Below are 23,144 nucleotides of genomic sequence, written 5' to 3'. Positions count from 1 at the left end.
GAACTGGACCTCAGGAACAAGAGCTAAGAGCTCCACGAGAGCGATTGCAGTCCCTCCCCTGGTTTTTATAGGGGAGCTTAGCAAGAATCCCATAGGTCACTTGTGGGGGTTACCTGGTCACTAGTGCCTCCTGGTTAACAAGCACATGGTATAATATTTAAAGCAACAGTACACTAGTAATACAAACATATATATAATAGGGGTTACACTGTAGGGGTGGGGGGCCTGGGGACATGGAGGGACTCCCCATCCCATACTGGGCTACCACAATAACATAGGCCACAACTTCAAAGAAGTCACATAGAATAGGCTTGTGAAGTGGCACACATTGCACTAGGGCTTCATAAACCTATCCTGGACATACCTGTGCTGCTATATATTTACAAATAATGCATTTCTAATTTCTCCTTAAGTTGGGCCGACAGGAGAGGTGGAGGCCTGGGCCTGCTCTACCCCAGGGTGGCACCACCTTTCTCTGGATACATAATGCAGGAGAAGTGCACATGAATGCTTAGGGTAGATGAGATGTGTGTCAATCACTAGTGCAACATAGCTAGAGAAAGGTCATGTGGCTCCAGAGCAGAGCAGACCCCGGGCCCCGTCTCTCCGACTGCTGGACCAACTCCCAAAGGCATTATTTGTAAGTATAAACCAGCCTGATTTATCTATACAGATGTACTAGAATATGTTTGTGAAGCCCTAAGGCACTGTGTATGCAGTGTCACAAGCATATTCTAGGTGACAGCTGCACTTTAATAAGTCATTGTTAAAGCGTACCTGTCATTTCAAAAGATATTAAAAACCTGAATGATTTTGTTAGAGTATCACTTCTTGAGCTCCAGAAAGTCTCTTCCATAGTGCACAGCTATTTAGTGTTTTCTCCACTACAGAAGGTGTGACCAGAGGGGGACTGTTTGCCAAAAGTACACCCACGGGACTTCCTTTCCCTTATTTCTCTGGCCAATCAATGCACATACTCTTCTGTGCTATATCATAACCTAGTGATAGAGAAAGTGCAATGGATTAAATGGACTGCATTGTGCTAAGTTGATTTTAACAGTACAGAACTAGATTTCTCTCCAGGCATTTGGAGGTAAAAGGGCTTACCGATACATTGGCATTGCCAGATTCTTTGTGAGCAAAAATAGAAGCAGTAGGATAACTGCAAGCAAGGGGTTAAACTTTAAGGAACTTTAAGAAACTGTGAGGAACATTATCGATCATCTTCAACAGGCAGACTGGCTCAGTTTGCAGGTACAAATTCACCTATCCTGCACAAAGCACATGCTAAGCCCTGCCCCACATCCTGTAATATGACTTGATTTAGCTGATACTAGAGATAAATTCTCCCTGACGACAGGCAGTGGACAGCAAATCGCAAGGATGGGAGACTTAGTGGCCAAAAATTGAGCTGTTTTTCAGGAGTTTTTAGTTAATGAAGTTAGTTACAAATTTGTAAGGAATCACAGACTATCCAATGGGAGGGGGTTGTTTGAAACAATAGTGACCATTTCATGCAGATTTTATAGAGCTCCTTAGTTGTAACTTAGTTTGTTGAGTTCAATATTTAAAAAGTTGTTAAAAAATTGAACTCAAGACTGTGGTTAGACACAAATAGACCATTGTGATAAATAATATGCAGATTGTAAACATAAGTGCTGTCGAGACCAGGCTTCCAAATTTGAAGTTATGTCCTTGGGTGCATTATCTGCTATGAACCAAGTTCTGTACTGTAACTTCAAGCAGAGAATAGATGTTAAGAATCTGCAGTGTTTCCAGCATTGGGTAATTGGTCTAGGCTGGTGGGGCAGGGAGAAGCTGCCAGGGAATGCCCTGATGACGTGGTTTGGGCAGCATGAAAGTGATGGCAGATTTTTGGTATCAGGCAGTGTATGCAGTTTGTATGTTTTCTTCGTGGTTTCTCCAGTTTCCCCCTAAAAATTATAAATCAAATGACTTCCTATACAGTTGTTGCTGTGTGTATGATAGGGAAACTGGTTTGTAAGCTTTATTGGGTTCTAAGACCACAGTACCAATAATAAGGGAAAACAATAATAGATCCCATCACCTCTGTCCCTGAGGACCTTACAAATGACAAATCAAAGCTCATTTTACCTGGTTGCATGAGTTTTAGACAAGTTTTATTTTCTTTCTCTCAGTGCACTTTAAAACATAATGTAAAACCCCTAAAAATTTTGTGCAAATAATGTAGCTCATAATGACTGGAGACTCAAAGTTTCCCTCACTTTTACTGTATCAGTGAGTCTGTCCAAAACAACATACTGTGCATAGCCTACTTATCGTGAAAGGCCAACTCTGCAACAAGTGTTGCTCTCACAATTGAGTTTACAACGCATCTGTTTTTTTATATCCGGTGCATAGGTTCCGAATATGGCCCTTCACTTTATGTAGCCTATACATAGTATGTTATGTTTGAAAGACTCGATTAAAAAAGTAGAAGCAAGTGTGAAAAAATCAAATCGATTAAAAATCTAATTTGGTGTACAGCCCCTATGCAGATCTATATGTCTCTATGATTACAGACTTCAAACAAATTGTGTAGTCTGATCATGCAGTCACACCAACTTGTATTTTTTCCTTATTTCTTGTTATTCTACCATAAAGAATTAACTGTTTGACTTTCTTACGAAAACAAATAGCATAGACATTGTTGTCCATGTACATGAGAAGCATTATAATGCTGCTCCACAACATAGAGTCTTCCTGATAGTCGGTCTTCGGAAAAGCACCTGAAACTTTTTCTACTGGTAGATAATTCTGCAGCAATAAGATTACTGGCCTCAGCGGTCATGTGTCGTACATGTAACCAGTGATCACTAAGATGAGTGCTTGGCTACAATGGGGTGTGAATAATGTACATGACCTTATAATTGGCCATCAACATCTGCTGGGTGGAGAGTCAAACTGCCTACACCCCCCTGGAACAGCTAGTTGAGAAAGCTAAAACACTCATGTAAGTTCCACCAAATGTACAGAGCTGTGCCAGATGAAGGGCAGTGAGCTGCAGTGACCCCCTTTATCAGACTGATTGGAGGCATGATGGAAGACAGTACCCCACCAATCTGATATTGAGGGTCTATGTAAAAGGGGTACTCTGACGAAAAACATCTTATCCCCTATCCAAAGGATAAAGGATTAGATGTCTGATCTGTGGCATGGCACCCTAGTCATCCGTGCATGGAGAAAACTCTGCTTCGTGCTGGATGACTGGTGACTACAGCCAAGACGCTCCCTCTATTCATGTCTATGGGAGGAAACATGATGGCTACATACTAGCCGTCATGCCCCCTTCCATAGACATGAATGGATGGGGCATGGCGTGACATCACGAACGCAGCCTGCAGTGGTGGGACCCCACAATTAGACATCTTATCCCCTATCCTTTGGATAGCAGATAAGATGTTTTCCGATGAAGTACCCCTTTAAGGATGGGCCTTAAATATTAGGCCCCTTTCACACTACTGTTGTGACACGGTAGTGTCATGGCCGGTGGGGAAAATAGCGGGAGAAAAAATACAGCTTGTGCCGTATTTTTCTCCCGCTACTCCGCTGAAAAACAGCGGCGCTCAACGGACCCCATTGACTATTACAGGGTCTGTTGCCCGTTGCGCCCTGTTAAAATGATGGCTGTCAAACTAAAAAAAAAAAAAAGAGAGAGTTTGAGGGCTGTTCTTGACGGGGGCACAACGGCAGTGTGATAGAAGCTTTAAAGTGTTACTGTCCCAAAAAACCTTTGAAATTATATGATTTATGTCAAAAGATTTGATGGGTCGGGGTCTAGTCCAGACCATGTTCAGACCCCACTGACCACTAAAACGAGCCTAGAGAAGTACTCGGCTGAAAACTGCTCTCCTGTTCCATAGATTTATAGTAGGATCCATCTCCTCCTGGACACTCAGAACCACACCAATAAAATGTTTAAAGGGAATGTGTCACTTATTTTTATATACATTAATAAAATTGTGATATAACATTAAGTTAATTTGTATATTCAATGTAAGTGTAATCCATTTTTCATTTTATTCATTTATGGAGTTTGTACTGGGGGCTGCCATTACCTAGAGCATTTGTGATGACGTCACTTAACGACACCTTCACAGATGCTGTACGGCACTCACTGGCCATAGGAACATGAAGACGAAGACTGTCTATTAGAACAACATTACAGACTTAAATGCTGTGTTGTGCACATGTCATGTCATGTACACAACATAGCCCATGTCCGACTAAAGGTGGAGACACGCCATGTTACTGAAGTCCAAAAGCCTCCACTGTGAGGTAAAACATCAGCAGGGGCTTCAGGACCGACTGTCATTCTCCCCTGCTGCTCCTGTGGTCACCGCGCTGTCCCTCCACTCAGAGCGGAGGAGGATGCAGTCTGATCACAAGGGCAGCAGACATCAGTGTCCCTGACTGAGAAGCCGGGGCCGGATTCACAACCCTGCGCCACTCCCCTCCGCCCCAGTGCAGGCTCTGCTATCAGTACTGGAGGATAAGCTCCTGGTGCTGCAGCAATAATTAAAGGGGTACTCCCCTGGGAAACATTATTATAATTATTTTTTTTTATCAACTGGTACCAAAATGTTAAACAGATTTGTAAATTACTTCTATTTAAAAATCTTAAAGCAAACCCGTCAGATCCAACAAAAAACATATTTTTTTATATATCACTCAGTACCTAATCCTGACCCTTCACATCTAATTTTTATGTGTCTAGCACTTTTATTTTTTTATTACACTTTTAATTTAGCTCACTAGTCCTAATTTCTCTCAAAGAGAGGGGGCGTGGCCTCGCTGTGCAGGTCTCCACCCCCTCCCTCAGTATGCTGTCTGCTCACATCTCCCTTAGCATTAGCAAAACTACAACTCCCAGCTTGTTCTCACTGACAGTAGCGGGACACAAGCTGACAGTGGGAGGATTTTTCCTCCAGCTCTGAGCCCTGCGCTTACAGCTGTCAATCAAGGACGTGTGTCCATGACATAGGTGATGACGCATGGACACAGGAGGACTAGTATGTGTCCGAGCAGGCAGGGGGAGCAGTTGTTTGACTGGCTTATTCAGTATGAAATACAGAAAATTTTCTAATGAAAGCAATTGCAAAACCTATTGGTTTTGCATGCTTTACAACATATGCAAAGTTTTTGTATCTGACAGTGCCCATTTAACCCTTCCACTACTTATCAGCTGCTGTATATTCCAGAGGAAGTTATTTTCTTTTTGAAGTTCCTTTCTGTCTGACCACAGTGCTCTCTGCTGACACCTCTGTCCATTTTAAAAACTGTCCGGAGCAGGATATGTTTGCTATGGTGATTTGCTCCTGCTCTGGACAGTTCCTAAAATGGACAGAGGTGTCAGCAGAGAGCACTGTGGTCAGACAGAAAGGAAATTCAAAAACAAAAGAACTTTCTGTGGAGCATATAGCTGCTGAGAAGTACTGAAAGGATTAAGATTTTTAAATAGAAATAATTTACAAATTTGTTTAACTTTCCAGTACCGGTTGATTAAAAAAAAATGTTTTCCAGGGGAGTACCCCTTTAATTATTGCTGCAGTGCCAGAAACTTATTTGCATGAAGTTCTCTTTTTTTCCTTCCCCTGTCACTCAGCTGTGTACTCTGTTCCCTGCCAATGCCAACCAGCAGCATGGGGAGGGGGGTGGTTCCCTGCTCTGTACCACCGACAGTGAGATGTCTGGAGGAAGGCAGGTCAGGGGTCACTGTACTGTACACCAGTAAGTCTATCATGTCTCTCAGGGAAATCTATCAGCTCCAGGCTCTGAAAGCAGCTCACATGCCCGAAAGGTGGGCTCTGTCAGTCTATAGATCCCCATAAGTGTGTTAGTCACAGACCCCTAACCCCCCTATAAGTGTGTCACCTACAGATCCCCCATATCAGTGTGTCAACTACAGATCCCCCATAACAGTGTGTCACCTACAGATCCCCCATAAGTGTGTCATCTACAGACCCCATAACTGCATCATTTACAGATCCCCCATAACAGTGGCATCTACAGATCCCCCATAACAATGTCATCTACAGCTCCCACGTAACTGCATCATCTACAGATCCCCATAACAGTGTGAAACCTACAGATCCCCCATAAGTGTGTCATCTACAGCTCCCCATAACAGTGTGTCATCTACAGATCCTCCATAACAGTGTCATCTACAGATCCCCCATAACAAAGTAATCTACAGCTCCCCCATAACTGTGTCACCTACAGATCCCCCATAACAGTGTGTCACCTACAGATCCCCCATAAGTGTGTCCCCTACAGATCCCCCATAACAGTGTCATCTACAGATCCCTCATAAGTGTGTCACCTACAGATGCCCCATAACAGTGTCATCTTCAGATCCCCCATAACTGTGTCACCTACAGATCCCCCAGAACAGTGTGTCACCTACAGATTCCCCATAACAGTGTGTCACCTACAGATTCCTCATAACTGTGTCACCTACAGATCCCCCATAACAGTGTAATCTACAGATCCCCCATGACAGTGTGTCATCTACACATCCGCCATAACTGTACCATGTACAGATCCCCATAACAGTGTGCCACCTACAGATCACCCATAAGCATGTTATCAACAGACCCCATAACTGCATCATGTACAGATCCTCCATAACAGTGTAATCTACAGATCCCCCATAACAGTGTAATCTACAGATCCCCCATAACAATGTCATCTACAGCTCCCCCAATAACTGCATCATCTACAGATCCCCCATAACAGTGTGTCATCTACAGATCCCCCATAAGTGTGTTGCCTACAGATCCCCCATAACAGTGTCATCTACAGATCCCTCATAAGTGTGTCACCTACAGATGCCCCCTAATAGTGTTATCTACAGATCCGCCCATAACTGTGTCACCTACAGATCCCCCAGAACAGTGTGTCACCTACAGATTCCCCATAACAGTGTGTCACCTACAGATTCACCATAACAGTGTGTCACCTGCAGATTCCCCATAACTGTACCATGTACAGATCCCCCATAACAGTGTCATCTACAGATCCCCCATAACACTGTCATCTACATATCCCCCATAACAGTGTCATCTACAGATCCCCCATAACTGCATCATCTACAGATTCCCCCATAACTGCATCATCTACAGATCCCCCAGAGCAGTGTATCACCTGCAGATCCCCCATAAGTGTGCCACCTACAGATCCCTCATAACAGTGTCCCCTACAGACCCCCTACAGGTGTGTCACCTACAGATGCCCCATAACGGTGTCATCTACAGATCCCTCATAAGTGTGTCACCTACAGATACCCTATAAGTACCATCTACAGATCCCCCATAACAGTGTGTCACCTACAGATCCCCCATAACAGTGTGTCACCTACAGATCCCCCATAGCAGTGTAACCTACAGATCCCCCATAAGTATGTCACCTACAGATCCCCATAACAGTGTCATCTACAGATCCCCCATAACAATGTCATCTACAGATCCCTCATAAGTGTGTCACCTACAGATCCCCATAACAGTGTCATCTACAGATCCCCCATAACTGTGCCATCTACAGATCCCCATAACTGTGCCATCTACAGATCCCCATAACAGTGTGTCATCTACAGATCTCCCATAACAATGTGTAATCTACAGATCCCCAATAACAGTGTCATCTACAGATCTCCCATAACAATGTGTAATCTACAGATCCCCAATAACAGTGTCATCTACAGATCTCCCATAACAGTGTCATCTACAGATCTCCCATAACAATGTGTAATCTACAGATCCCCAATAACAGTGTCATCTACAGATCCCCTATAACAGTGCATCATCTACAGATCTCCCATAAGTGTATCATCTACAGATCCTCCATAACTGCATCATGTACAGATTCCCCCATAACAGTGTGTCACCTACAGATCCCCCATAAGTGTGTCACCTACAGATCCTGATAACTGCATCATGTACAGATCCCCCATAACAGTGTAATCTACAGATCCCTCATAACAATGTTATCTTCAGATCCCCCATAACAGCATAATCTACAGATACCCCATAACAGTGTGTCACCTACAGATCCCACATAAGTGTGTCACCTACAGATCCCCATAACAGTGAACAGTGTGTCATCTACAGATCCCCCATAACAGTGTCATCTACAGATCCCCCCATTACAATGTCATCTACAGATCCCTCATACGTGTGTCACCTACAGATCCCCCATAACAGTTTGTCATCTACAGATCCCCCAGAACGGTGTGTCATCTATAGATCCCCGATAACAGTGTGTCATCTACAGATCCCCATAACTGCATCAAGTACAGATCCCCTATAAGTGTGTCACCAACAGATCTCCCATAACAGTGTGTCAACTACAGATCCTCCATAAGTTTGTCACCTAAAGATCCCCCATAACAGTGTCATCTAAAGATCCCCATAACTGCATCATATACAGATCCCCCATAACAATGTGTCATCTACCGATCCCCATAACAGTTTATCATCTACAGATCCCCCATAAATGTGTCATCTACCGATCCCCATAACAGTGTATCATCTACAGATCCCCCATAAGTGTGTCACCTACAGATCCCCCATAACAGTGTCATCTACAGATCACCCATAGCAATGTCATCTACAGATCCCCCATAACAGTGTCATCTACAGATCCCCCATAACAGTGTCATCTACAGATCTCCCATAACAGTGTCATCTACAGATCCCCCATAACAATGTGTAATCTACAGATCCCCCATAACAGTGTCATCTACAGATCTCCCATAACAATGTGTAATCTACAGATCCCCAATAACAGTGTCATCTACAGATCTCCCACAACAGTGTCATCTACAGATCTCCCATAACAGTGTCATCTACAGATCTCCCATAACAATGTGTAATCTACAGATCCCCCATACCAGTGTGTCATATACAGATCCCCCATAACAGTGTGTCACCTACAGATCCCCCATAACAGTGTCATCTACAGATCACCCATAACAGTGTCATCTACAGATCTCCCATAACAATGTGTAATCTACAGATCCCCCATACCAGTGTGTCATATACAGATCCCCCATAACAGTGTGTCACCTACAGATCCCCCATAACAGTGTCATCTACAGATCACCCACAGCAATGTCATCTACAGATCCCCCATCACAATGTCATCTACAGATCCCCCATAAGTGTGAGGTCATGAGGGGGTGGGGCTATGACGTCACGAGCCTCCGGCACTGGCTCCAGCATCTGGAAAAGTTTGTTCCAAACGCTGAGCAGCGGAGTACCCCTTTAAAGGAACTGTATCATCTAGCTTTTACTGAAACACTATACACTATAAGTTACGCAACTTTTTCCAAGTTATTTTAAAATAAGCAAACATTGATGTTTCTTTGGTATTTATAAAAATGATGAACCAAAACTGAAATGTATTACCCTTTTAAGTTTATACTATATAAGCATTATTTTTTAAGAAGTCTGCCCTCAGCAAAGCAAAAAACAACTGATGCACAAAATTGAACACATGATAGGACCATTAGACCTACTTTATAGTGTACTTGTAAGAGCACAGAAAAAATAATGCTTCTATGTTACTCACTAGGTCATGCATTTTTTATGTGTTTAGCTTCACAAATCGCTCTGTTCTGCTGCACACTCATTCTGACATCCATTCTGACAAAGAAGCATGTCCGAGGCGAGCACTAAGCCCGCCCTCACTCACCATCCGTTCACTTTCTCCCAGAGTCTGCTGTGCTGTGCTGGGTTTCTTCATCCAATCACTGCAGGCTACTCTGTAACCCCTTCCCCTTTGTTGCAATCTGATAGGACAGGAGTGATCACAGAGAAGTGCTAGTCCTGCCCCTGTGCTTCAGCTGGGACAAAGAGGATGCTGCAACTGGACAGGATTATGCTCTGGATGGTATGGGGTCCCCTAGTGCTCTTTTAAGAAAATCGATAAAAATGTATAGAGTTCACAGCTTCTATGCAGACCTATGTATCACCACAATAACACCACAATAACAGTACAAACAAAACTTTTGTAGTCTGATTTAGCAGTCATGTGCCCTTTAAAGGGGTACTCCACTGGAAAAAAATTTTTTTTTTTAATCAACTGATGCCAGAAAGATAAACAGATTTGTTTATTACTTCTATTAAAAAAAAATCTTAATCCTTCCAGTACTTATCAGCTGCTATATACTCCACAGGAAGTTCTTCTCTTTTTGAATTTCCTTTCTGTCTGACCACAGTGCTCTCTGCTGACACCTCTGTCCATTATAGGAACTATCCAGAGTAGGAGAAAATCCCCATAGCAAACCTCTCCTGCTCTGTACAGTTCCTAAAATGGACAGAGGTGTCAGCACAGTGCACTGTGGTCACACAGAAAGGAAATTCAAAAAGAAAAGAACTTCCTGTGCAGCATATAGCAGCTGATAAGTACTGGAAGGATTAAGATTTTTTAATAGAAGTAATTTACAAATCTGTTTAACTTTCTGGCACCAGTTGATTAAAAAAAAAAAAAAATGTTTTCCAGTGGAGTACCCCTTTAATTTGTCCCCTGCAAACCATATGTATATTACTATGTTTGTAACCACGGAGTTACATAGCACTGCATAGAAGCTGTATTTAGGAGAGTATGTGTAATGTTGCTTTACTTTATATTTTGGGTGCATAGGAGCAGTGGTCTTTAAACTGTTTGGAGGCCAATGCATTACAGCATTATTAAGTTAGTTGCAAAAGTGTACATACCCTTTAAAGCGAGCATGTCACTTAGTTCTGTATTTATAATAACAGTTTGATCTTTACGTATCACAATGGTGCCTTATTACATTACATTTACAGAGAGGATCAAAGGCTATTAAGATGATGAAGATCAAGAGCCAGAAACCAATAGCGACGCTGATACTACTGGCATTAGGTTGCATTGCACCAGTCTGTAAGTACACCATACGGATGAGTGTCTGAACCCGTCCCTGCTGTTTGTTCCATCGCTCACCACACCCCATATATATATATACACAGTATATGCTTTTTTCCCCTCCAAGCCACATCAATACAAAACCTCAGTACAAACCTCTGCTGACTCAGATATCGACAAACTAAAATTACATTTGAAAGAAATGACTCAAGAGATGATGATATTGCTACTTCTCTAGAACACGAGTGCTTCAAAGCCAACATTATGTGTTAAAGGGGTACCGCTTTAAATCAATGCACTGTGTCCCAGCCCCACTCGTTATCGCAGCTCATACCGGACTCATCAGCTTATTAAAGGGGTACTCCACTGGAAAACAAATCAAATTGGTGCCAGAAAGTTAAACACATTTGTAAATTACTTCTATTAAAAAATCCCAATCCTTTCACTACTTATCAGCTGCTATATACTACAGAGGAAGTTTTTTTCTTTTTGAATGCTGACACCTCTGTCCATTTTAGGAATTGTCCCGAGTGGGAGAAAATCAAATCCCCATAGCAAACCTCTCCTACTCTGGACAGTTCTTCACACGGACAGGGGTGTCAGCAGAGAGCACTGTGGTCACACAGAAAGGAAATTCAAAAAGAAAAGAACTTCCTCTGTAGTTTTCATCATCTAAAAAGTACTGGAAGGATTCATATTTTCTAATAGAAGTAATTTACAAATCTGTTTAACTTTCTGACACCAGTTGATTTAAAAGAAAATGTTTTTCTGATACGCTTTTATGGCTTCCTGTTTCATGGTAATTTTTTAGCCTGCCGTTCTGTGCCTTATAGTCCTTTTGGTTCGACGGTTGTTTGCCTTTGACTATCCCTTCTGCCTATCGTTTTGTACCTTGTCGCTATCTTGGTTTGGACCTGGCCTGTCTGACATTGCTTTGTCTGTTTGTCTCTTTGTATTTTTTTGTGCTCCCTAGTTTGTGACCTGTACTGTTTTGTTTTATCCTTTTGACCTTGACGCCCTGCACCTTTAGTTGCGTCACCTATTACTGAGGTGGGCACCCTAAAAGGCAGAGACAGAGGTCTTGTCTTGTTTTTGTTTATTGGTCTCGTAAATACTTGTATTCTCCGTTTTATGTTCACACACAGTATTTTGCTTAGTATTTTCAGCCAAAATCAGGAGTGTAACTGACACAGAGAAAAACTATAATGGAACGTTTTGCACTTATTTTTTGTTTTGTACTCACTCCTGGTTTTGGCTAAAATACTTCAAAATACTAACCGAAGTAGTAACCAAAATATTGTGTGGGAACGTAGCTAAGGCTGGGTTCACACAGTGCAAAATGAAAGCAAAAAATTAGCAGTACAATGGGTATTTAAAGCGACAGTTATTCTACCTAATAATGTGCTTTATTAAAATATTTGGGAAAGTGGCCATCAGTGCACACATTGCATAAACAACTGCAGTAAATAGAATGTGTCCCTACACAGTGGGGCACTGTCAGACCAATATTCACATGAAAGAGTAACATCTCCTCACTCCCTCTTTATCCCTGTCCCTCCATAATTGACAGTCAGTTGGAAGCTGAGCTCTGTTTCCAAATCTCTTTCCTGTGCTGTGCATACAAATTGTACCCAGGAGCAAGATGAAAACAGGGCTCGGCTTCCAGCTTACTGTCAATCAAGCAGAGACAGGAATGGGAGGGAATGCGATGTGTTTAATCCCTAAGCACTTCTGGAGCTTTAGAACACCTCTTTAACACTTTACATCAGAGAATAAAATAGTGTTTCTATGTTTTGGAAGTACAGACAGATATATGAAAGGTACCATGTGTCTCACTCAAATACGGGGGTTGGAATGAGCGCTACTGCTGTTGAAGAAAGAAATCAGGATGCCACGATAGCACAGGACAGTTTATTGAAGTTCAAGTAAAAGGACAACGCGTTTCGGCACTAGTAGGTGCCTTCCTCAGGTCCACAAAACAATTAGAGCAGAGCGTCCTGTAGCCTGTGTAGTGCTAGGGTGGCATGGCCATGCCACCCTAGCACTACACAGGCTACAAAATGCTCTGCTCTAATTGTTTTGTGGACCTGAGGAAGGCACCTGTAGTGCCGAAATGCGTTGTCCTTTTACTTGAACTTCAATAAACTGTCCTGTGCTATCGTGGCATCCTGATTTCTTTCCTCAACAGCAGTAGCGCTCGTTCCAACCCCCGCGTTCGTTTTTTCTCCTGCCTCCATTGTTTCCGTACCCTTGCGGATACGGATAGGGGAATTCGAGTTGCACAACTTCCCTCACCGCTTTCCACCCCGCACCCTACCCAAGTGAGGTGCTGTCGTTGCTGACCACCCCAGCTGGCCATCACATCACTTTGGGTGCAGTGGGTGCTTTCTCGTCCATCTGCTTTCCTATTCCACACGATAGAGCGCCCCTCCTTTTTGCTTTCTTCTCACACCTCCTCACTCTAACAGTATCTAACAGTATCGGCAGCTTGGAAAGTGAATGGCAGCTGACAGATTTTCTTATAAATGTAAAAGTTTTAACAAGATGAAGTAACGAGAATATTTTATGCTGGTATCTTTCTCAATTTTTAGCTCAGTGCTGCCAAGATCTCCTTTGTTATATAGATTTCATCGACACGTTGACATGTGAATATCGGAAGGATGAAGACATGAACACCAGTGTTTCTCATACACTGACTGCAAATTGGTAAGAATGTAAAGATCTATTCTGGTAACACGAAAAGTCATAGGAGAATTATTTTGTAATTTTCTCATGCCTAACATATGTCAGTTGTGGACAAGTAATACATATTTCTAGTGCGCTCAGCAGCCACCATTACTGCTATCTGGTAATGCACCATCTGCAAAACAATTTCTATTCTACACACTTGGTATCTGCTACTTCTTTAGAAAACCACAGAAGCTAAAAGAATTTCCCCTATAGTCATAGTCACTGCTTTCATGTCAGGTTATTAAAAAGGCGTTAAATATATCTCTTCTTGGGTAAACTCTGTGATATGGTTTCATTGGACTTACCACCCAACTGATCAATATGTAAGGAAGGGTGTCGTAATAGGAAAGCAGTCTGATCCAGGACCTGGTGCTTCAAATGGGCCAGTGGTCCCTGTGTAATGTAAAAAGTTACTAATATGCATCAAACCAGGTAAAAATTTGGAAGGATGCGCCAAGTGGGTATTGCCTGGGTCAGGTGAAGGACCACCATGACATGGAATAGTTTTCATACATGCTTCCTTCTTTCAGTCCTTGACATGGCTCATCTACAACTGCTTACCGCCATGGGTGTTAGTCAATATTTGGCAATCTAATGGGTAAAAGCCAATGTAATAAAGGGATATTCCAGTGGGAAATACTCATCTCTTGTCCACACAATAGGGTATAAGTGCCTGATTGCAGGGGTTTAATCGTTGGGACCTCCTATGATCTCAAGAATGGGGATCCAGCTCTTTTCTAAGAATAGAGCGCTGGGTCAAGTATGCTGAGTACAGCATGATGCAGAGAATGAATGGAGCTGTGGTGTGCATGCTTAAAGGGGGACTCTGCCCCTAGACATCTTATCCCCTTTGTCTGATCCCGGGGGGCCCTGCTGCTGGGAAACCCCTGCCATCTCAGCTGCAGCACCTCAGACATCCGGCGCATGGAGTGAACTTCGCTCCATGCCGGATGACTGGCGATGTGGAGGCTCGTGACATCATGGCCACACCCCTCAATGCAAGTTTATGGGAGGGGGCATGATGGCCATCACGCCCCCTCCCATAGACTTGCATTGAGGGGGCGTGACCATAAAATCACGAGCTGGGCGTGACCATGACGTCACAAGCCTTCGGCGTTGCACCCGACACTTTAAATGAACGCCAGATGCAGCAGGGAGATTGCGGGGGTCCCCAAAGGAGGGACCCCCGCGATCAGGGTGGAGTAACCCTGTAACTCACCACTTTTTTTTTTGGTATATGTGAGGGATGATCGTGTGGTCCCAGTGCCCAGACCCCTGCAATCATACTGTCACGATTCGGCTGGCAGGTGGTGGATCCTCTGTGCCAGAGAGGGATTGGCGTGGACCGTGCTGGTGGACCGGTTCTAAGTTGCTACTGGTATTCACCAGAGCCCGCCGCAAAGCGGGATGGTCTTGCAGCGGCGGTAGCAACCAGGTCGTATCCACCAGCAACGGCTCAACCTCTCTGACTGCTGAAGATAGGCGCGGTACAAGGGAGTAGACAAGAGCAAGGTCGGACGTAGCAGAAGGTCGGGGTAGGCAGCAAGGATCGTAGTCAGGGGCAACGGCAGGAGGTCTGGAACACAGGCTAGGAACACACAAGGAAACGCTTTCACTGGCACGATGGCAACAAGATCCGGCGAGGGAGTGCAGGGGAAGTGAGGTACAAATAGGGAGTGCACAGGTGAACACACTAATTAAGCTAACTGCACCAATCAGTGGCACAGTGGCCCTTTAAATTGCAGAGACCCGGCGCGCGCGCGCCCTAGGGAGCGGGGCCGCGCGCGCCGGGACAAGACCGACGGAGAGCGAGTCAGGTACGGGAGCCGGGATGCGCATCGCGAACGGGCGCCTGCCGCATCGCGAATCGCATCCCGGCTGAGAGAGGTATCGCAGCGCACCCGGTCAGCAGGTCTGACCGGGGCGCTGCAATTGCAAGAATGTTGCGAGCGCTCCGGGGAGGAGCGGGGACCCGGAGCGCTCGGCGTAACACATACACTTATCCTCTTTCCCTAGGATAAGGGTTATTTCTCATAGGAATGCCCCTTCAAAGGGTTGCATAGGATTAAAAAACAGGGCTGCTTTCTTCCACAAACATTACCACACATGGTCACAGGCTGTGTGTAGTATTGACTTCAGCCTCATAGACTTCAGTGGAGTTGAACTGAAAGACCAGGCACTACCCTTGGACAGGCACCAAGAAAGCAGTAACAGGTTTCGTTACATCAGCTTTAACATATTAGCTTTCTTGTAGATGATGCACATGTATAAATACTCAGCAGGACGATTATATTGCTTTTTTACTAACACTATGTTTCTTTATAGGACTTTTGAAGAGTCAGAAGATACATGTATACTGGTTGAGTGTAAAAAGAAACACAAGTACATTTGCACAATTAATATGGAAAACTTTTCTGGCAATGACATTTGCACAATTACCAGAACGACAAGGAACAATGGAGAAAATTCTTCACAGCTCTGCACTTCTTTCAAGATAGGTGACAAATGTGAGTTATGCCAATGCTTCTGGATATTGTGAATGAGTTTATTTGAGATTAGGGGGGAAAGAAGAGAATTTCTGTTTTGACAATCCTGTTCATTCGCTTTCCCTGGTAATGTAGCTCATCCCTGTTGACTTGAATAGGAATGAGCAGCAATACCAGACTCAGCCTATGGTAGAAGAAAGAGGACACCCAGCACTCACCAGTAATGTAAAGTGAAGATTTACTATTCCATAGTGTAGTACAAGGATGCGTTTCGGTGTTGGAGCCTATGGCAGACAGCTGAGAAAGGCTCCCACGCCGAGACGCGTCCTTGTACTACACTATGGCATAATAAATCTTCACTGTGCATCACTGGTGAGTGCTGGGTATCATCTTTCTTCTACCTGTGGCTTTACCCTACCTCATGCACCACCGCAGATTCCACGGAAGTGCTGACATATCCCTATATTGAAAAGACTCAGCCTATGGTCAGGAGCAGGGCCGGCCCTACCATGGTCCCAGGCGGCACTCTTTCAGGGGCGGCACTCTTTCAGGGGCGGCATTTTGCTGCCCTTTTTTTGTGCCACATGGGTCCATGGTCGGGCACTTTAACACAGTGAGCCTGCGTCAGGCCGGCTCGGGTCTGATGAGGGACGTTGCGCAAGTGGCGTCCCTCCGCAGACCCGCGCAGGAGGACGTTGTGACATCACTCATCAAGCCGCCGGGGGAGAGGAGAAGCGCTGTGCAGGCCCTGGTCAGGAGTAATGCTCTTTATGCATTGCAACCTCTATGAGTGTATTGTTGTAGAAGTTTATGATGAAATCTTGTCCTTTTCGACAGTCAGGCCAGTGCCGCCATTCAATCTCACGGTATCTCTTTCGGAAAACTATAACATTTCCTGGGAGTCTATATATGACAATGATGTCATGAGAAGTGGGGAACTAGCCTATGAGCTGAGCTACAAGAAGGACGAAGAGTCACGGCTGGTAAGAAAATGTACCTATTCTCAAGTATATGGGTTGTTGAGTACCGTAAAAGATTAATCCATACATTTTATGGTTGGATAGAACCAAAAAACTGTCCGGGTCCTTGAAGATGAAAAAAATGTGATCCTCCTGAGGTCATCTTTTGAAGCTGGGGAACAATATGTAGCCAGGATTCGAGCGCACCCTAAAAGTACATCTTTATATCTTGGTCACTGGAGTGAATGGAGCTCGTCGATCACATGGACAACTCCAATGGATGGTATGAAGATTTTGTGTCATGTCTTGAATGGAACAGTTGTAAACCATGAAAACAAAATCCCTCTGTTGCTTTACATAAAACCCAAACATGCTGGGAGTTGTAGTTTTGCAACAGCTGGAGACACCCTGGTTGGAAAACACTGATCTATGTCCTATCTATCTATCTATCTCATATCTATCTATCTATCCCATATCTATCTATCTCTCATATCTATCTATCTACCTAAATTATAGGAGCAGGGGTTAATGGAAGCAGGGGGGGGATTGTAATGAAAGCAGGGGGGGTTAATGGAACGAGCAGGGGGGGTTAATGGAAGCAGGGGGGGTTAATGGAAGCAGGGGGGGTTAAGGGAAGTGGGGGTGTATGTGTAATGGAAGCATGAGGAGGGGGTTAATGGAAGCAGGGAGGTTAATGGAATGAGGGGCTGCTTCGGGTGAATGAAAGAATCAGAGGGGTTAATGGAAGCGCAGTGGGGGAGGAAGGAGGGGCAGGATGGAGTGAATGGAAGGAGCAGGAGGGGTTAATGGGTGCAGGGGGTAGTGGAAGCATGGGGGTGAAAGGAAGGAGGGGCAGGATGGGGAGAATGGAAGGAGCAGGCTATAGTGGGGGGTGAATGGAAGCAAGGGGGGGTGAAAGGAAGCAAGGGGGTGAATGGAAGCAAGAGGGGGTGAATGGAGGCAGGGGCAGGAGGGGTGAATGGAAGAAAGAGCAGGGGGGTCAATGGAAGCAGTGAGGGGGGGAATGGAAGCATGAGGGGGGGGGTAATAGAAGTGGAGGGTGAATGGAAGGAGGGGCAGGATGAGGTGGATGCAAGGAGGAGCAGGGGTTTAATGGAAGAAGGGGGGGTAATGAGAGCGGGGGGGTTAATAGCAGTGGGGGGGTTCCTGAACCATAGACATTTGGGGGGGGGGGCAGGCACATTCTTTGCACAGGGGCCCTCTGCTGTCTGTGTCCGCCCCTGCCTACAGCTGTTGCAAAACTACAACTTCCAGCATAACTTTGGCTGTGTGGGCATGCTGGGAGTTGTAGTTTTGCAATTTTGGAACAGCTGGGGGCACCCTTGTTAAGAAATAATGAGATGGCGATAAATAGACATTATCTCAATGTTTCATTACCAGGGTGCCTCCATCTGTTGCATGAGATAATGCCTATAGACCTCCCAATAATCCCCAAATTGCAACCTGCACACACGACCCTCCTCCTCCTCCTCCTCCCTCCCTCCCTCCCCCTCCTCCTAGAAAGTGACTTCCTTTGATGGGCAGGACCCAGCTGTAGGTATTGGAAGGCTTCCTCGGTGAGCTGGGGTCAGTCTGTGGAGAAGGTCATGTGCTCCTGCTCCACCAATAGAGTGAGGGGGGCGGGGCCGGACCTCTCTGCTCTCCTCATCCCAGGCAGACAGTGCAGCCCCTGCGCTGATATCACAGGGCCCGCATGCCGCAGGTGTAAAGACAAAACGTGTCTGGCAGCAGCCGCCCCCTCTGGCTCAGGAAGTGCCCGACGTCGGTCTGGGAGCAGGAGACTGCTTTACAGCGGTTCTGTGCGGGGGCTGCTGCAGGGGGGTGAGCTGGGGTCCGGGCCACCTTGGAGCCAGGGCCCCTTACTGCTGTACTGGCTGTTACCCCCCTGATGGCGGCCCTGAGCGGAGTCCCCCTTTAAGGTAGAATATTACATATCACTGTTGTAAAACTGGTTAAACACGGTATAATTTGATTTAATCATATTACTGAGAATAGAGTTTTTATCTCTTTCATTTTCAGAGCAAAAAATCCATCGTCAGATCTGGTGGATATCTGGAATAGTCGGCTCGGTGGCGTTCCTGGGGATTCTAATAACTTGCTTTCTATATTCTCCGCTGTAAGTTGTCTTATTGCTTGCACGTATATTTATGCTTTTAGGATTTTTTTTACTTTATAAATGTAATGATACAGTACGGTATATATTATAGTACAGATATAGGGCAGTGTTTCCCAACCAGGGTGCCTCCAAATATTGCAAGACTACAACTCCCGCCATGCCTGGTACACCCGACTGGGTGCACATAATGCAGGTGGCCCTTTTGCTGTCCTATAAATGATATGGTAGTTGGGGGTCCTGATAAAGATGTTGAATTAGGACACATAAGGTTAAAGATGCTCCTCTAGGTTTTCAGTAGGTGGTCACATTTTAGGGTCGTTTTTATAGCTGCAACATCCGGATCCTCTACACCAACATTTAAACGGGTACTCCAGAGAGAAAAAAACATTTTTTAACTTAACTGCCGCCAGAAATGTATACAGATTTGTAAATTAAATTACCAAAGAAGTTGTGTAGTTCTTTCCAGTCTGACCACAGTGCTTTCTTCTGCCACCTATGTCCATGTCAGGAACTATCCAGAATAGGAGCAAATCCCCATAGCAAACCTCTCCTGCTCTGGACAGTTCCTGACATGGACAGAAGTGTCAGTAGAGAGCACTGTGGTTAGACTGGAAAGAACTACACAACTTCCTCTTTAATTCAATTTACAAATCTGTATAACTTTTTGGCACCAGTTGATTTGAAAACATTTTTTCAGAGTAAATTTCCAGATGGGTGGTATAATATACAAACAATAGTTGAATTTCTCACCGTCTATGGCCGCCTGGTTCTCACTATGTGGACCGATGTATGGTGGCTATAGAGTCCTCTCCCGTATGTCCTCAGATGGTTAATAGCGATCGCACGCTGTGACTCGCAACCCCGGGGCGATCGCTATTAACCATCTGAGGACATACGGGAGAGGACCCATCTGGAAATTGACTCTGCAATATTTTCATTAAGCCGATTTTTGCCATCTGATATATAGCGGGACTTTTTTTTAACACAGTTACCGGACCAACAGACTGTATCTGCTTTTGCCGGACCATCGGATTATTTTTATTACCATTTTTTAGCAGCTTATTGTATACATCAGTATTATCTGATAACCCACTAGGGCCCAGTGGAGTTATCCTTTCTAGTGCCTTGTTATGTGTATTATTATTTTATATTCATTACATTTTTATATTGATGCTGTTTGTTAATCATTTCCGCCCATATCATTATGCACCTAAATTGGTGAGGTCCTTGAGGTATAAGCTACTATTTACAAATCTGTTTAACTTTCTGGCACCAGTTGATTTAAAAAAAAAAAAGTTTCCCACTGGAGTACCGCTTTAAAGATTAGAGTTTATGGTTTTCTAAGGTCAATGATGCTTGTAGGGTAGCTTTAAAGGAAAACTGTCACACGTCTGCTCCCGCACTAACCACAGGTACTGATGGATAGTGCGAGAGATGCTGATTCTTACGATCTCTACCTTATCCGGATCCGCCCGGCCATTCGCCTGTAATCTTAGTTTTATTCTATGTGTATATCTTGCTGTAACTGGCCCGGACGGGGCTTCTGCAGGTTAACTGGCACTGACGTCAGTGCCACTTATGAATATTCATCCCCCCTCTCTCCAGTTAGGAGTGGCGAAGAGAGGGAGAGCTGGAGAGAAGGGGGATGAATATTCATAAGCAGGCGGCACTCTGGACAGGCGGGGCGCTGATGTCAGTGCAATTTAAGCTACAGATGCCCCGCCCGTGCCAGTTACAGCCAGATTTCCACATATAAGAAAACTAAGATTACGGGCGAACGGCCGGGCGGATCCGGCCAAGGTAGGGATCATAGGAATCAGTACCTGTGGTTAGTGTGGGAGCAAACATGTGACAGTTTTCCTTTAACCTCTTAAGGACTTAGGGCGTACCTGTACACCCTAAGCCCGGTCCCGGTGTGAAAAACGGTCGATAGCCGGGACCCTGGGCTAACAGCGTGCGGCACCGATCGTTGTACAGCGTGCTGTTAACCCTGCAGACGCGGCAATCAAAGTTGACCGCCGCATCTGAAAACGAAAGTAAACATTTCCCGGCAGCTCAGTTGGGCTTATCGGGACAACGCGATAAAATCGCGATGTCCCGATCAGCTGGGACGTAGGCGGAGGTCTCCTTACCTCTCTCCGCGGCGTCCGATCGGGGATTGATTTCTCCAAGCCTGAGCTACAGGCTTGAGCAGTCGAGCCCCTATCTGACTGATCCCTGCAAAGCTATGGCTTTGCAGCGATCAGCATAGGAGATCAGTGTGTGCAGTGTTATAGGTCCCTATGGGACATATGTGGTATCGCCGCGTGTGAAAATGTCCGAACTATAAAAATATATCATTAATTAAATCGCACGGTCAATGGCGTACGCGCAAAAAAATTCCAAAGTCCAAAATAGTGTATTTTTGGTCACTTTTTATATCATGAAAAAATGAATAAAAAGCGATCAAAAAGTCAGATCAATACAAAAATGGTACTGATAAAAACTTCAGAACACGGCGCAAAAAATGAGCCATCATACCAGCCCATACGCGGAAAAATAAAAAAGTAATGGGGGTTAGAAGATGAGAATTTTTAACATATACATTTTCCTGCATGTAGTTATGATTTTTTTCCGAAGTACGACAATATCCAACCTATATAAGTAGGGTATCATTTTAACCGTATGGACCTACAGAATAATGATAAGGGGTCATTGTTACCGAAAAATGTACTGCGTAGAAACGGAAACCCCCAAAAAATTACAAAATGAAATTTTTTCTTCAATTTTGTCGCACAATGATTTTTTTTTCCGTTTCTCCGTGGATTTTTTTGGTAAAATGACTAATGTCACTGCAAAGTAGAATTGTTGGCGCAAAAAATAAGCCATCATATGGATCTTTGGGTGCAAAATTGAAAGCGTTATGATTTTTAGAAAGTGATGAGGAAAAAATGAAAATGCAAAAACGGAAAAACGCTGAGTCCTTAAGGGGTTAAGGATGGGTCGGCCATTATAAATACACTGTGATAGTTGTATTACAACTGTCTTAAACTGTCCTCAGACTGACACGGCCATTCATAAAATAGATGCAAAGCGTTCCTGTTTACTACGCTCATTTCCTGTTTCTTTTTTTGGTCACCAGCATCTGGGGTAAGGTGTGGGTGCTGGTCCCTGACCCGAAGGACTTCTTTGTACCGCTCTACGAAGGACATCAAGGAAATTTTAAGGTAACACATAAAAATATATATATTAGTTTTTGTTATAAGTCACAGATGCTTATAACAAGCCCATTACTGGATGGACAGTGGTATAAACCGACGACCTGTAGGAGTTGTGGCGGTGCATGGGAGCGCACAGCTGCCGAGTTATGCTGGAAATTACATTTTGCTCAACTTTGTAGTAAACATCTCGAGCCCTGCAAGAAAAATACCCATGATCTGGGAAATATATAGTTTTACTTCCTCATTTCACTTTTTGACTGTAATGTTACATTTAACCCCATGTGTGCTCAGATATCTCTAATGGTGCAGTTAAAGCATGTTGTATACATTGTATATCTCATTTTAAAACCACACGCTTATGTGATAGCCTGGGGGATGTAGGGTATGGGGAGTGTAGCTGTGCGGTAATTAAAGGGTGATTGTTAACCCTTGCTATTCGTGACGCCAGGGTGAGGGCTCCTCAATAACGCTTGTCCTACCGCCACCCTTCCCAAGAGCGATAGGGAGGTAGAGAAGAATAGATTGTCCACAACCTGAGAGTTTTCTGAAACAGGATTAACTTTTACTGAAGATTTTCTGCAAGCTTCAATAACAGAACAGTGTCTATGCATACAAGTTCCTTCTTTGGAGATTGACAAGGTTGGGACTTTAGCAATTTAGAGTCTTTAAGTATTATGCACTGTTCCACTGGATTTAGGGGATTAGTTGCGGTCCAGTAGTCACG

At 44.4% G+C, this 23,144-nt stretch overlaps 1 protein-coding gene across 3 annotated transcripts in view; it reads left to right on the top strand.

Annotated features, from left to right (window-relative positions):
- IL21R (interleukin 21 receptor) overlaps positions 1-23,144 on the top strand; it is a 149,093-nt gene that overhangs the window by 115,439 nt on the left and 10,510 nt on the right. For 2 of the 3 annotated variants that reach the window (XM_056535842.1, XM_056535843.1), the window contains exons 2-8: positions 10,833-10,926; positions 13,500-13,614; positions 15,964-16,145; positions 16,962-17,107; positions 17,189-17,366; positions 19,124-19,220; positions 22,342-22,426. In XM_056535842.1, coding sequence (XP_056391817.1) covers positions 10,854-10,926; positions 13,500-13,614; positions 15,964-16,145; positions 16,962-17,107; positions 17,189-17,366; positions 19,124-19,220; positions 22,342-22,426 — 876 coding nt within the window. In that variant the 5' untranslated portion in view covers positions 10,833-10,853. Of the gene's footprint in view, positions 1-9,818; positions 9,913-10,832; positions 10,927-13,499; positions 13,615-15,963; positions 16,146-16,961; positions 17,108-17,188; positions 17,367-19,123; positions 19,221-22,341; positions 22,427-23,144 lie in introns of all 3 variants that reach the window. The other variant, XM_056535841.1, reaches the window with a different exon arrangement.

The sequence above is a fragment of the Hyla sarda genome, chromosome 8 (genome assembly GCF_029499605.1).
Source record: "Hyla sarda isolate aHylSar1 chromosome 8, aHylSar1.hap1, whole genome shotgun sequence".
Taxonomy (NCBI): Eukaryota; Metazoa; Chordata; class Amphibia; order Anura; family Hylidae; genus Hyla; species Hyla sarda.
The sequence above is the reverse complement of the archived record's forward strand: the minus strand, read 5'-3'. Positions and strand labels throughout refer to the sequence as shown.